The sequence below is a fragment of the Astatotilapia calliptera genome, chromosome 6 (assembly GCF_900246225.1).
Source record: "Astatotilapia calliptera chromosome 6, fAstCal1.2, whole genome shotgun sequence".
In the NCBI taxonomy this organism is placed as follows: Eukaryota; Metazoa; Chordata; class Actinopteri; order Cichliformes; family Cichlidae; genus Astatotilapia; species Astatotilapia calliptera.
In genome coordinates this window covers 35,384,357-35,396,738 of record NC_039307.1, presented here as the reverse complement: position 1 = coordinate 35,396,738, position 12,382 = coordinate 35,384,357, and the positions used below count along the sequence as shown (strand labels likewise).

Genomic DNA, 12,382 nt, shown 5'->3' with positions numbered 1-12,382 from the left:
GGAATTGTGAAAACTTTTAAATGATCATTTAAAACAAATAAGAAAAAAAGACGAAACTGAGACTGTATTTATCTGTTAGCTTCTATGCTAAAGTGCTAGCTAAACCTCTACTAGCCGTCTGCATTGGGTTAGCTTCTCCTACTCTGTGCTCACATGTAGCACATTCACTGTTTTCTAACAATTTACTACTCAAATTTTCCCTTTTCTGTAATATTGACTTTATAGTGACACATTTAAATACTAAATTAAAAAAAAACCCTCAAGCACTTTTCCAATCTGCTGCTTCAAAGATTCTACGTATAGAATCATCCTCATTGGACAACCACATTGGGTTATGGTTACATGCTTATGTTTTGGTAATTTGCATGAACTGACACAAACTTCATTTAAATGAATTGAAAGTGAATGAAACCTGGTAAACTCACCGACCGACCTATCCTTCCCTGTTTCCCTAACTTGCATCTCCTTAAAACTCCAAATGTTAGTCCACTCCCACCCTCACCTCCACTTAGAAAAAAAAAAAGAAACGCTACAACTTTCCTTAGCCTCACCCACTCCCAAACCCTGTTCAGTTTTCCTAACCTCTTTGGTGACTCTCTGGTCTTTTCAAAACAGGGCTCCTACACAAGTCTCAGTTATTACACAAAAGAAGAAACATGGCTATTCAACAAGGCATGATTATCGTGACATTGCTCTATAAGCTTATGGTTAGTCCTCACAGGAACTGATGTGACAACACGAATTACAGCTACGACTAGGTCAAACAGGTTTCTAGAAAATGACTTTTTTTCCAGCCAGATTTTCCCATAATATCTGTGCTATTCAAAAATACCCGTAAGAGTACTTTTTTTTTTTTTTTTCTTAAAAGGCGTTCCAGTCCTGTGTAGGAGCCCTGACTGAAAATGGTATTAAGCTAAAATGGCGCTCTTTCCATCAGAACAAAAGATCAACAAGGCTGTTAGGAGCAAATTGTTGATTCAAGGAATGGGATCATAACCCCCCCCCCTTCCTTCCCCCCTCTCTCTAGGTGGAGGAAGCTCCGTGGCTCTGCATGTTGGCCATACTGCCAACCATGCCAGCCGCGCCAGCCATACCTGAGTGCCCTCCCATAGCTGGAGGGCTGTGCTTGGTAGGTGAGGTCATGTCGGCTCCACGCCCCTGGCCTTGACCTGGGGTCTGCGGGGCGTGGTGGGCGTGCTGCAGGGCATGGCGCTCCAGCAAGGTACGGTGAGTAAAGGCCCGGTGGCACACGTTGCACTGGAAGGTGCGCTCGGCACGGTGGGTGCGCATGTGCACATTTAGCGAGCTTTTCTGGGTGAAACGCTTGCCGCACATGGTGCACTGGAAGGCCCTGACACCAGTGTGCACCACCATGTGTTTGAGGAGGTAGTCCCGCAGGGAGAAGGAGCGCCAGCAGATGGAGCACTGATGAGGTTTCTGACCTGTGGAGCCAGGCATGTGCAGAAGCACGCTTATAAAACCATCCCCAAGAACAGTCTTGCCAATACAAGTGAATCATTTTCTGTTTGCCTTTTGTTCATATAAAAATACTTATTTTACAGTTCTTTTAATACGATACAAAGAATTCTGGGATAGAAACATGTCTATTCATTCGAGAGATTATCCTGAAATACAAGTCTCTACCTTTATGCTGACCTCAATGGCAGGTGATAATGAGGTGAATGCTGGAATACTGCATACGTAACTATGCAATTAATCTTTGTCCTCTTCACACTTGTGTAACATACATGCAGCTGATCAATTACTGTGACATGAACGTACCGGAGTGGATGAACATGTGCTTGCTGTAGTTCTTCCTGGAACGTAAAGATTTGCCACAGTGCGTGCAGTCGAACGAGGTCTCAGATCCCTGGGAGGAAGGTGAGGGCCCTGCGGAGCAGGAAGAGGTGGAGGGTGGCGGAGCTGGGGTCATCGGTGCTGGGGGTGGAGCCTGCTGACTGGGCTCTGTCCCCGCCATGGTGTCAATCCCACCCATGGGCCCGCCCACATAGAACGGAGCTGGCTGCGACTGGCTCACTGGGTACTGGAACAGAAGCTGTGAAGGAACATGATACAGACAATTTGCTCTGGATGAACATTTCCGAACACAATCGATAATATTTAGAACTAATTAACTACATATACCCCTAATAAAAACAATAGCTGGTGCATTTCAGTAATGACCACCATCCTACCAAGTGTGGCAGGACAAAAGCAGATCTAAACAAAATAACAGCAGGTTTTACACACGTGCTTCTCTCTGGACACCGTGCACGAGAGAGGAATAGTCAGCTGAAACAGAATCAGTGTTGATTTGCCCAGCAGAACTCAGGTAAAGCACAGGATCTGACTACTATCTAACCCACAAAAAGGTTAGATAGTGTGAATGCGCATTTTTTTCTTATTTGTTTATTTCTCCTTTTTAAAACCTCTGTAAGTCACGTTTGCACGACTCATTTGAAACTACTCCTCCCCAGATATTGCACCTTGGAAGCTCCACTCCTATACACATATGCAATAAATCCATCTTCAAAAATATCCGTGTCCACGCCTTCCAGCCACAAAACACACCATGCCTCTTTGGAAAACACACAGTCATTTTTTAAATGCCTAAAGAGAGCGTTGTGCTAACACAGACCATCAGTAAATATGGTACAAATCGTTTGACAGGTGTGCGTTTCCATTTGCCAATTTAAGGAGCTGACATGTGACTGAACCCATCATCATCAGAATTTTGAGAAGGCCTGATTTGAGCATATATATGTAGAAATGGTATGTTACAGTCTGGTATGTTATGCTGTTTCATTTTCTTTTTTACTTTTTTTGTTGCATTCTTGAAAAAAAATAATAAAAAAATCATTGTCTATGCAGGCCATTTCTGCATTTTCATTTTCAAAGTCAGCACACCCGTCAATCAAAGTGTGTAGGCTGAAGCTTGAAAAAGATATACAGCCCATCACACTAAATTGAAGCTTTTATTTGTGTTTCTGTTGTTCTGTGTTGGTTGAGTATGTGTGTGTGTTTTTTCTTAGTGCTGCATTGCGTTAAAATGTACTCTCCGTCAATCATCTCACTTCCTGCCTCAATGCAAACATCATTTAATAAGATTAGTGCTTCACATTTAAGGCGCTTCAATTTTCACAATTCAATTATTTTGTAACTTTTGCAATTGCAATCATGTATTTATATACGAAATGTGGAGGAGCAATTATTATTTTCATTAACAATTAAGTTGCTCATTATTTCCTCATTTAACTGCATAATTGTTTACTCAGAAAACGGTGAACAGATTCATTCTAGGTTTGCATTCATTTTGTTTTTAGTTCTAACATACATACAAAAGGTGTTTCATTAGAATCAAGAATAAAAACATTTATACATTTTTTCTGAATACATGCACATTCCAGTGAAAATGAAAGGTGCACTCAGGGCTTAATTCGTGATGTTAGTAAGGTAAGGCTTAACAACTTGCACATATAAAACATGTTCCCCACTAGAGAGTATAACACAGTTTTTAAAAATGCTGTAAATAAAACAATTAGTGCATGTCCAGCCAATTTTAAGCTGAAACTCTGACCACAACCTGCTCTTGACCAGGTTATGAGTTCAGCATAAGTTGCCATAAAAAAAGCCACTTTGGTGATACAGAAAGCTCTGACTTTGAGCTCGACAGAGCTCACTAATCCATTAATCTTACTTCCCAGTACACCCCTCGTGAATTTGACTGAAGCACTGACCTGGTTGTTGATGGCCTGGGTGGTTGGAGGTGGAGTCAGTGGTTTATTGACCCTTCCTCTGGGGTTAAAAGCCATGGCTTGAGGGGGCTCACTCTGGGGCCAAAAACTCTCTGAAAACACGCCCTGCTCATCATAGAAATCCTGAAACACAAAAACAAACATAGATTTAAAAAAACAAAACAAAACTAAAACAAACAAAAGAACAAGCTAAAAAAAAGACTATTTAACATGAGAAATTTTGCTTGTTTTGCCATCAGTTCAAGGGTCGGATGGTTCACATCTCTGCAGCTCTGCAGACAGCACATATCATCAAAGGAATGTAAAAGCAAACCTAAAATTAGACTTTTGGTCATCTATACGGGCATATAGCTCAACTAAAAGACATTCCTTTATGCCATTGGTTTGAAGGAAACAAGATTATCTTTTTCATGTAACACACATTATGCAACTAAAAAAGACTTTCTGTGTAGGCAAACTACATCCCTCATTACCTAAATATACAGCCAGTTTTCTTTATATTGTTTATAAGTCTACCATGTTACAGCTGCAGGCGAGCAGATGCTGACACGATATCGTACATTACAGTCCAACCAGTCATAGAATGACTGTCAGCAGCAGTTTCACTGAAAGTAGTTAGACCTGGCTGGGAAGATGATCCACCTCAATGTAAAGAAGCACGAAATGCCAACATGAGTCATACCAGTAGTAACTTTCTGTTTGTCTGAGAGGCTGATCGAGGTTCACATGCTACTTAGGTGGTCTGGTATCTTCTTATCTGTGTTGATACATGTTGTGTGATGATGCAATAGTGTCATGCATTACAGTTTCCAGTAACTAGTGCCAAATGTTTAAACCAGTAATGTCAATGCTGGGATTTCAATAATTTGCACTTGCAGCCCATAATTTCATTGTACATGTGAGTACTATTCTAGTCTGTTTGTCCCGGCCATGATTTTCTTAAAGTGGAAAATACCCAAACTGTTGTTACTAAATCTGAGTAATAATAATAGAAATAACATAGTGGAATATATGTTTTGATTTTACGAGAGTCAGACATGTGTATGGATTTGGGGTAGACTGAACAGAAGAGCATCCAGAGCTGTTAACAACCTGGGTGCATCCTGTAACGGTACCATAGCACACACAGTGAGGGTAACACGGTAGACAGAGAAGTCAAACATTAACACTACTTCTAGTAAAAGGAAGTGAAGAACTGCACTAGCACTAGTACTGCTAACCTACTTAAAACAGACAGTCTTACACATACTGGAAGTTCTTCAAGAAACTCCACTGCACAGGCTTTATTTACGTCCTTGCAGAGAACAGGCCCATCTGCAGATTTTTATCACTGAATTTGAGATATCGGACCAAGATGACCTTTGAATATATTGGATATATAGTTGATTTTTCTTAAAAATGTGGGATCAGACATCATTTACAACTGATGACTAGCAATAACACCTCCAGGTGGCGTGTGGCCGACTGAAGCATTTTTGCACGCATTCTAGGGCTGTGGCCAAATATTCTACTATTCAGATATTTGTTCATTGGGTATGCATGTATATCTCAGCTTGCTAACCACATCTATCACACTCACTGCAGTTATCGTCATGCTTTGGTTCCCGCTATTGTTGCAGAAATTTAAGCACTTTCCATACTCATATTTTTATCCTCCTGCTTTGCAACAACATCTTGCTCGAATGGAACAGGAACAGCTCTCTCGCTCTGCTCTGTTCACTGGGTGAGCAAGCAGGGAGCGTTCAGAGTGGCAGGGAGCAGCGGTGCACTGTGCAAGAGGAAAAAAGTAGGAGAGCTTCTCCAGATTCAAACTTTCTCTCTGAACGCTCATCTTACATGTAAACATGGCTACAATCACAGCAGAGCAATTGCCTTTTAACAGTCATAGACATGAGGAGGACAAATAAGAAAAATAATGTCTGCAGGGATGAAAGCAAGAGCCCGTTTCACACATTGCTCAAAGACAAGATTATATTATTCAAGCAATGTTGGGTTAAGTGACGATCACATGCTGTGACTTTGACTAAACTGAGTAGATGATTTTATCTCCAAACGTGACAATCTGCAGCAAAACTGACAAGCAGGGCTGAATCTTTCTGACTGTGTGGCAGATGTTCCTTGTGTAGACTGCAGGGTACAGCAGGCTGCGGCATAAATCTGCTCCACCACGTTTTCCCGTCTACTTATTTCAGGACTTCTGGCACAAATGCTGAGTTTGAATGTACTACAATAAGGCCTTTCTAAGCCAAAACGGAAGATAATGTACCTAAATATTTCTCTAAAAAAATCAAAGACCATCACTTCACAACTGCAATATGTGTAATACTCTGAATGCCATGCTTCTCCTTGCATAGTAGATAAATTATTGAAACATTCAGCGCAGGTGAGCTGGGTTGTTTTTTTTTCTTCATTTTAGTTTTTTTTATTCACTTCTGAGTTAACATACCTGTCCAAAGCTTGCCATGGATTCCTGGGAGCCCTCCTGCTCTTGATCTCGTCTCCCATCCTCCAAGGCATAGACAGTCCCATCTGCATCCTGTACACTTTCATCCTTCACCACTACTCCCTCTCCTCCCAGCACCTAGGGAGAAAAAAAGACAGGTCCATTTCAATTTCAAGTAGTAAAGAAATACCTTTAGATCAGTATTGGAGCTAAAAAGCAACAAAAAGTCTATAAGAGCAACCAATGCCCCAGCTACAGCCCCTTCAAGCAGGTTCTGATAAGTTGAATAACCTACAGTCAATATGCAGAAGTCCATAGATTATCAACAAGGCAATTACTGCTGAAGTTTAGGCGAGAGATCCAACTGTGAAAAGTGCAGAAACATCTCAGCGATATACGCCAATGCAGTGTGAGAAGAGGGAAAAGCATAAAAAGAAAGAAAACGAAAACGTTGCAGCTCTGCATGCCTGAAAACTGTAACCATAGCAACCATTCCCCTTATCCCCCTACCTGGAGTCTTAGCGGCTGCCTCTGCTTGCGGCTGTGGCTCGCCCCCCTGTCTCTATCTCCATCTCTTCCCCTGTCTCTCCCATCCAAGTCCTCCTCTTCGCTGTATCGGTCTATCCCCACAAGGTCATCAGAGAGGTCAGTTGTGTTGCCGCGGAGGCTGTCCCTGCCAATGCTGTCCACACTGGCCACACCGGAGCTGCAGCCCGCTGAGAGGTTCCCTGTGCTACTTGTGCTGGCTCCATTGGCTGTCTGTGCCAACAGGTCTCGGAGCTTGTACCTTACGTCCTGAGTACAGCTTGAGCTCTGCTTCATGAGGACTGCACCTCCCCCGGTGCCCATCGCGTCACCACCACACATGGCACCGGGGCCCATGTCTCCAAGTGCCATCAGGCTTACAGTGTTAGCTTGATCCATTGGGCCTGGGCCGCTATCACTGACGCTAACGTTGGCACCCCCTAACCCACCGGCCATGTTACCACCTCCACATTCAGCCATGAAATTAGAGAAGTTGGCGTAACCCCCACCCCCACTAACAGAACAGCTTCCACTGCTGCCACTCTCTCTCCCTTTCCCCCCGCCACGCTCCTCTTGTTTAGGGAGGACCCCTCCAAGCATTCCTCCTCCAGCAGCAGCAGCTGCGGCGGCCGCTGCTGCTGCACTTGCTGCCCCTGCCGCTGCCTTCCTCTGAGAGATGATCTGAGTGCACTCATCAATGACCGTCTTAATTTGCAGGATGCTGGCAGCAGTGAGGATGCACAGGGCCTGTGACTGCAGCACTACCAGCGAGCCACTGTACATGAAGTCTACAAGCTGCTTCACGGTTTCAGCGGGCACCAGCGGCGGAACAGAGATTTCAGAATGACCGAGCAGCAACTTGTCCTGGAAGAAGGGGCTACCGGCTGCCAGAACGCAGGCGTGAGCACGCAGGGAGGCATCATGTATTCGCACGGTCACATCGCAGAAGAGGCCCTCACGCCGTTGTGTGCGAAGGGCTTCCAGCACTGATTGGCTGGAGTTGTGGAGGTGGATGTAGTGCACGGTCTCTGTGCCGGACACCATGGCAGGAGGAGGCGAGTCACTGGGAACCGGATGGGAGTGGGGGGGGGGGGGGGGGGGTAGGTGTCTGGGGTTTTGCGTCAGCTTGAGGGATAAGGAGGACAGGGAGGGAAATGGATACAGTGCATGGGCCACGGTGGGGCCGTGTCCTCTCAAACAGTCATGAGTCTGATGAATGTTTACAAACTGCTTCTCTGATATGCCTAAAGGTATGAGGAGCTGCCTTCGATGTCCTGAGTGTGGGCAATGTCAAGTGGCTGTTTCCACCAGAACGTTAACCTCTGTTAAAACCTGCTGAAATAAACCATAACAAAAACAATTATACACTAAGCACTTATAAAGTTTTCAGTAGTGCAAAAACACTACTGTGTTTATATATACATATATACATAATATATGTATGTCAAAAATGTTAATTTATTCAATTGCAACTCAAATATAAAAAATACAGAACTTGTCTTTACATTAGATTAATCAAAATTAACATTCTTTGTTTGGGGGTTGAACAAAGAGGAACCTGAATTGTTTTCCTAAAAGTCGTTGAATGGAATGCCCCTTTTTCTTATTTTCTAAAACCTTTGCAGATAGTAATAAGAATTTCATGATTTAAAATAAATCATTCACAAATTATACTATTAATCCTCAACTCTACCCCTTAATTATATTGTTCTCAGTGACTCGTTTCGTGTTGGAACTAGTTAATCCAGCCGTAACGAAAGGTGGCTGAGTAACAATTGAGCAGCTAATAATCCATCATCAAATTAGTCGCGTGCATCATCTGGCACACCTGTTTTGGTCAACCGACAGCACGTGCCGTGCGCGAGTCCAATGGTTCCCCGGGTCAGTATATGTGGTTATCTTGCACAGTAGGTGGCCGGTAATGCAACATCAGAGTTAATTACACCGTTGATTGAGCTAAACAGGCGCAGGAATAGCGAGGCAAAATGGGTGGATAATTAATAGCACTTGTTACCTAAATGTGTAACTAATAGCTCGATTAAATTGATGACTGACCAGCTAACGTTCCCTCCAGCTACAAGCGAGCAGGTTAAGAGCGGCGAGCTAACGTTAACTACCGTTAGCTGTTGATATTAGCCGCTCGAGTCTCACACGGAAATCTGCACTATTTTATACATGCAAAAAAAGCTTCGACGCCCAATAAAACACAAAAGTGGAGCACTGAATATAACAGCAACTGGCAACGTTTCTAGCATAACATATAAGCAGCAATCAAATCTCGCCCCCACGCGCAAATAGAATGCTAACCTGGCTAGTTTACTAGCTTGCGTTAGCTAGCGAAAAATTAGTAAAGTTAGCATGTCAGCAGCTAACGGGCTACCACCCTTTTCTGCACAAAGCTTCTTAAGGCTATACCTACGTGTTTTACTGTGACACTGTCATTGCATGCTATTTAATCACGACTACTTACAATGAAAAATACAGTGACAGTTCGGTTCTTGGTAGTTTCAGGCAGATGGATGCAGCAGGAAGCCCTCAAATAACGTACCCAACCTGATGAGAGCTGGTAACAAACACACATGCACGCAGTTGCACACACACGCATATACACACATACAGAAAGGGATATGGAGTTTCTCTTGTATAACGCAAGCTACACGAGCGGCAACTGCTAATGTACATGCACCACTTCTATGGTATTAATTATAGGCTTGTGCATCTAAAAACGTAGGACAAATACCTGCAGACAAAGTCTAGATACAAGAGGATCTTCAACATACCTGTACACGCCTAAATAGCTTCGAGGAAATGCAAACACTCAATTGTTTAAACTCTTTAATTCTTCCCAAGCTTGTCATATGGCAAAAGAGGAAACTAATGCAAAATTTTAAATGAATTATATTCGGCAAGCACAACAATAGCAACAATATAATACAGACAAATATACAAATCACAGGAGCATAGATTTTCAAGTTAACTTTTATAGTAAGTTGTTTAAATATTGCGATTTCTTACGGTTTCTATGAGCATGTATCTGAGGGCATTTGTACAACAAGAATTCCACTTACCTGACTTAATCCCAGTAAGAAAGGCAACATGCTTGTTGAAGTTGGTGGGGCAAGATTCTTAGATCAGCCTTAATGCAGTGCTGCATGCTCAAGAATGTTCGTCATGCAGTAAATGCTTGCATGAAATGGGAGAAAAAAAGGTCAGTATCTGAACTTTTCTCTGGGTTTAAAAGCCATGTGGGTACCAGGTTCCAGTTGAAAAGTCCTAACCCTTCCCAATCACATTACATTGGCCTTGATGACAATGAGGTCAAGGAAAGGTGTAAAGGAGAGTTTATATAAAACAGAACAGCCAGTGGGACAATAGTTCAGCCCCCACCACCACCTAATCATGAGTGGCAAACTTGAATACAAAATGATGATATAATGTAATAAATATGTGCTATATATTAGACATATAATCCAAAAATTGTGGTGTGAAAAAAAACCATTCACAAATACTCATAGGTTGTGAGACACCTTAAAAATGCTATAGATGACAGATAAAAGGTCAGCGATAGATTGTCTCCATGTAGCGCATTGTTTTGAACTTGTCTGTACCCTTCCTGATTTTTGCCCATGATATCTATAAACCATCACAAGTTATCTGATGTAAAGGAACTCTTTGTGCCTTTTTAAAATAAACAAACCATGATTCTGAAAAGCAAACTATAGAATTTCATGAGAAAGTGGTGGTATTATTAAATATCTAGAATAGAATAGAATAGAATTCAACTTCATTGTCATTGCACATGTCACAGGTACAAGGCAACGAAATGCAGTTTGCATCCATCCAGAAGTGCTTTAGCCATGATATAGATATATTACAAATATATATTAGCAATAATATAGATATGTGAGTATATTACAGAAATGGGTCTATTATGGTATGTTATAATGTACACGGTATGAAGTATGTTATAAATATGCTATTACTATAAGTATGTACAGGCTGTAGTGAGTACAAGCTATGTACAGGCTATGAACAGGATATAAATATGAAAAACTATACAGAATATGAAATAAATAACTTTACAGAAATCTGAGATATACAGTTATACAGAAATGTGAACTATGCAGATAATAAACAGTTGTAGTTTTAAAATTTATCGTATTGTACAGAATGATTATTTACACAGAATTATACAGTAGTGCAGTTAAGATGTGGATAATTTCTACAGAGGCTATATAAAGTGCTAGTGGTTTTGAGTGGTGGTTCAGTCCATGTTATTATTGTGTGTTTGAGGGTACAGTTGTCCATTGTGTGTGTAGGTGGTTGTGGGTGTGTGTATGTCCAGTCCATGTGTTAACGTGGGTCAGATGTCAGGAGGCAGAGTTCAGGAGTCTGACAGCTGTGGGGAAGAAGCTGTTCCGGTACCTGGTGGTCTTAGTCCGGAGGCTCCTGTAGCGCCTCCCAGAGGGCATGAGGGTGAAGAGTCCATGTGATGGGTGACTGGGGTCTTTGATGATTTTCCCAGCCCTTTTCAGACACCGCTTCCTGTAGATGTCCTTTATGGCAGGAAGTGGTGCTCCGGCGATGCGCTGGGCAGTTTTCACAACCCTCTGCAACGCCTTCCGGTCCGAGGCAGAGCAGTTCCTGTACCAGACTGTTATACAGTTGGTCAGGATGCTCTCGATGGTGCAACAATAGAAGTTCACCAGGATGTCTGAGGACAGGTGGTTCTTCCTCAGAGTCCTCAAGAAGAAGAGGCGCTGGTGAGCCTTCTTGACCAGCTTGGAGCAGTTGGTTGTCCAGGTGAGATCCTCGGAGATGTGGACTCCCAGGAACTTGAAGCTGCTCACACGCTCCACAGCCGTCCCGTTAATGTAGATGGGTGGATGTGGGTCAGCATTTCTCCTGTAGTCCACGATGAGCTCCTTGGTCTTCTCGGTGTTAAGCAGCAGGTTGTTTGTGTCGCACCACTCAGCCAGACGATCCACCTACTCCCCGTAGGCGGCCTCATCGTTGTCACTGATGAGGCCAATCACCGTGGTGTCATCTGCAAACTTAATGATGGTGTTAGAACCACCGGCAGGTCTGCAGGCATGGGTGAAGAGGGAGTAGAGGAAAGGGCTCATCACACAGCCTTGTGGTACACCAGTGTTCATTGTGATTGTACATGAGCAGTGGTTATCCAGCCGGACATGTTGGGGGCGGTTGGTCAGGAAGTCCAATAACCATTTGCACATGAGGGAACTGATGCCCAGGTCTGTCAGTTTCCTGATGAGTTGTGAGGGGTGGATTGTATTGAATGCTGAACTGAAGTCTATAAACAGCATTCTGGCGTAGGTGTTGTTGTTGTCCAATTGTGAGAGGACAGAGTGCAGTGCGATGGAGACTGCATCCTCTGTGCTCCTGTTCTGGCGGTATGCGAATTGGTGGGGGTCCAGGGTGGGGGGGGGGGGGGGGGGGGGAGACAGGATTTGAAGTGTCTAGTCAACTATCTAGTCAAGATAGTTGATAATTACCAAGCTATGGCACAGGCACAGCCCTTCCTTTGTATCAGATGAATGGTGAACTTAATGCACTTTTTATGTGTCAGCTTGTTACCAACTTCACCATCTGCATTTCCAGTTCTGCCCCGCTTGACAGCTAAAGAATGAGACACAGG

At 43.2% G+C, this 12,382-nt stretch overlaps 1 protein-coding gene across 2 annotated transcripts; it reads right to left on the bottom strand.

Annotated features, from left to right (window-relative positions):
• Window positions 1-819: 819 nt before the first annotated feature.
• zbtb45 (zinc finger and BTB domain containing 45) lies at window positions 820-9,257 on the bottom strand. 2 transcript variants are annotated; one of them, XM_026171932.1, is made up of 6 exons: window positions 9,194-9,257; window positions 6,709-8,058; window positions 6,202-6,336; window positions 3,738-3,878; window positions 1,783-2,056; window positions 820-1,442 (listed from the first exon to the last, which is right to left on the bottom strand). In XM_026171932.1, the coding sequence occupies exons 2-6, from the start codon at window positions 7,765-7,767 to the stop codon at window positions 1,024-1,026; spliced, it is 2,028 nt and encodes a 675-aa protein (XP_026027717.1). In that variant the 5' UTR covers window positions 7,768-8,058; window positions 9,194-9,257; the 3' UTR covers window positions 820-1,023. The 2 variants fall into 2 exon arrangements, with proteins under 2 accessions (XP_026027717.1, XP_026027718.1); XM_026171933.1 differs by having other exon boundaries at window positions 6,709-8,055; window positions 9,194-9,250.
• Window positions 9,258-12,382: the final 3,125 nt, after the last annotated feature.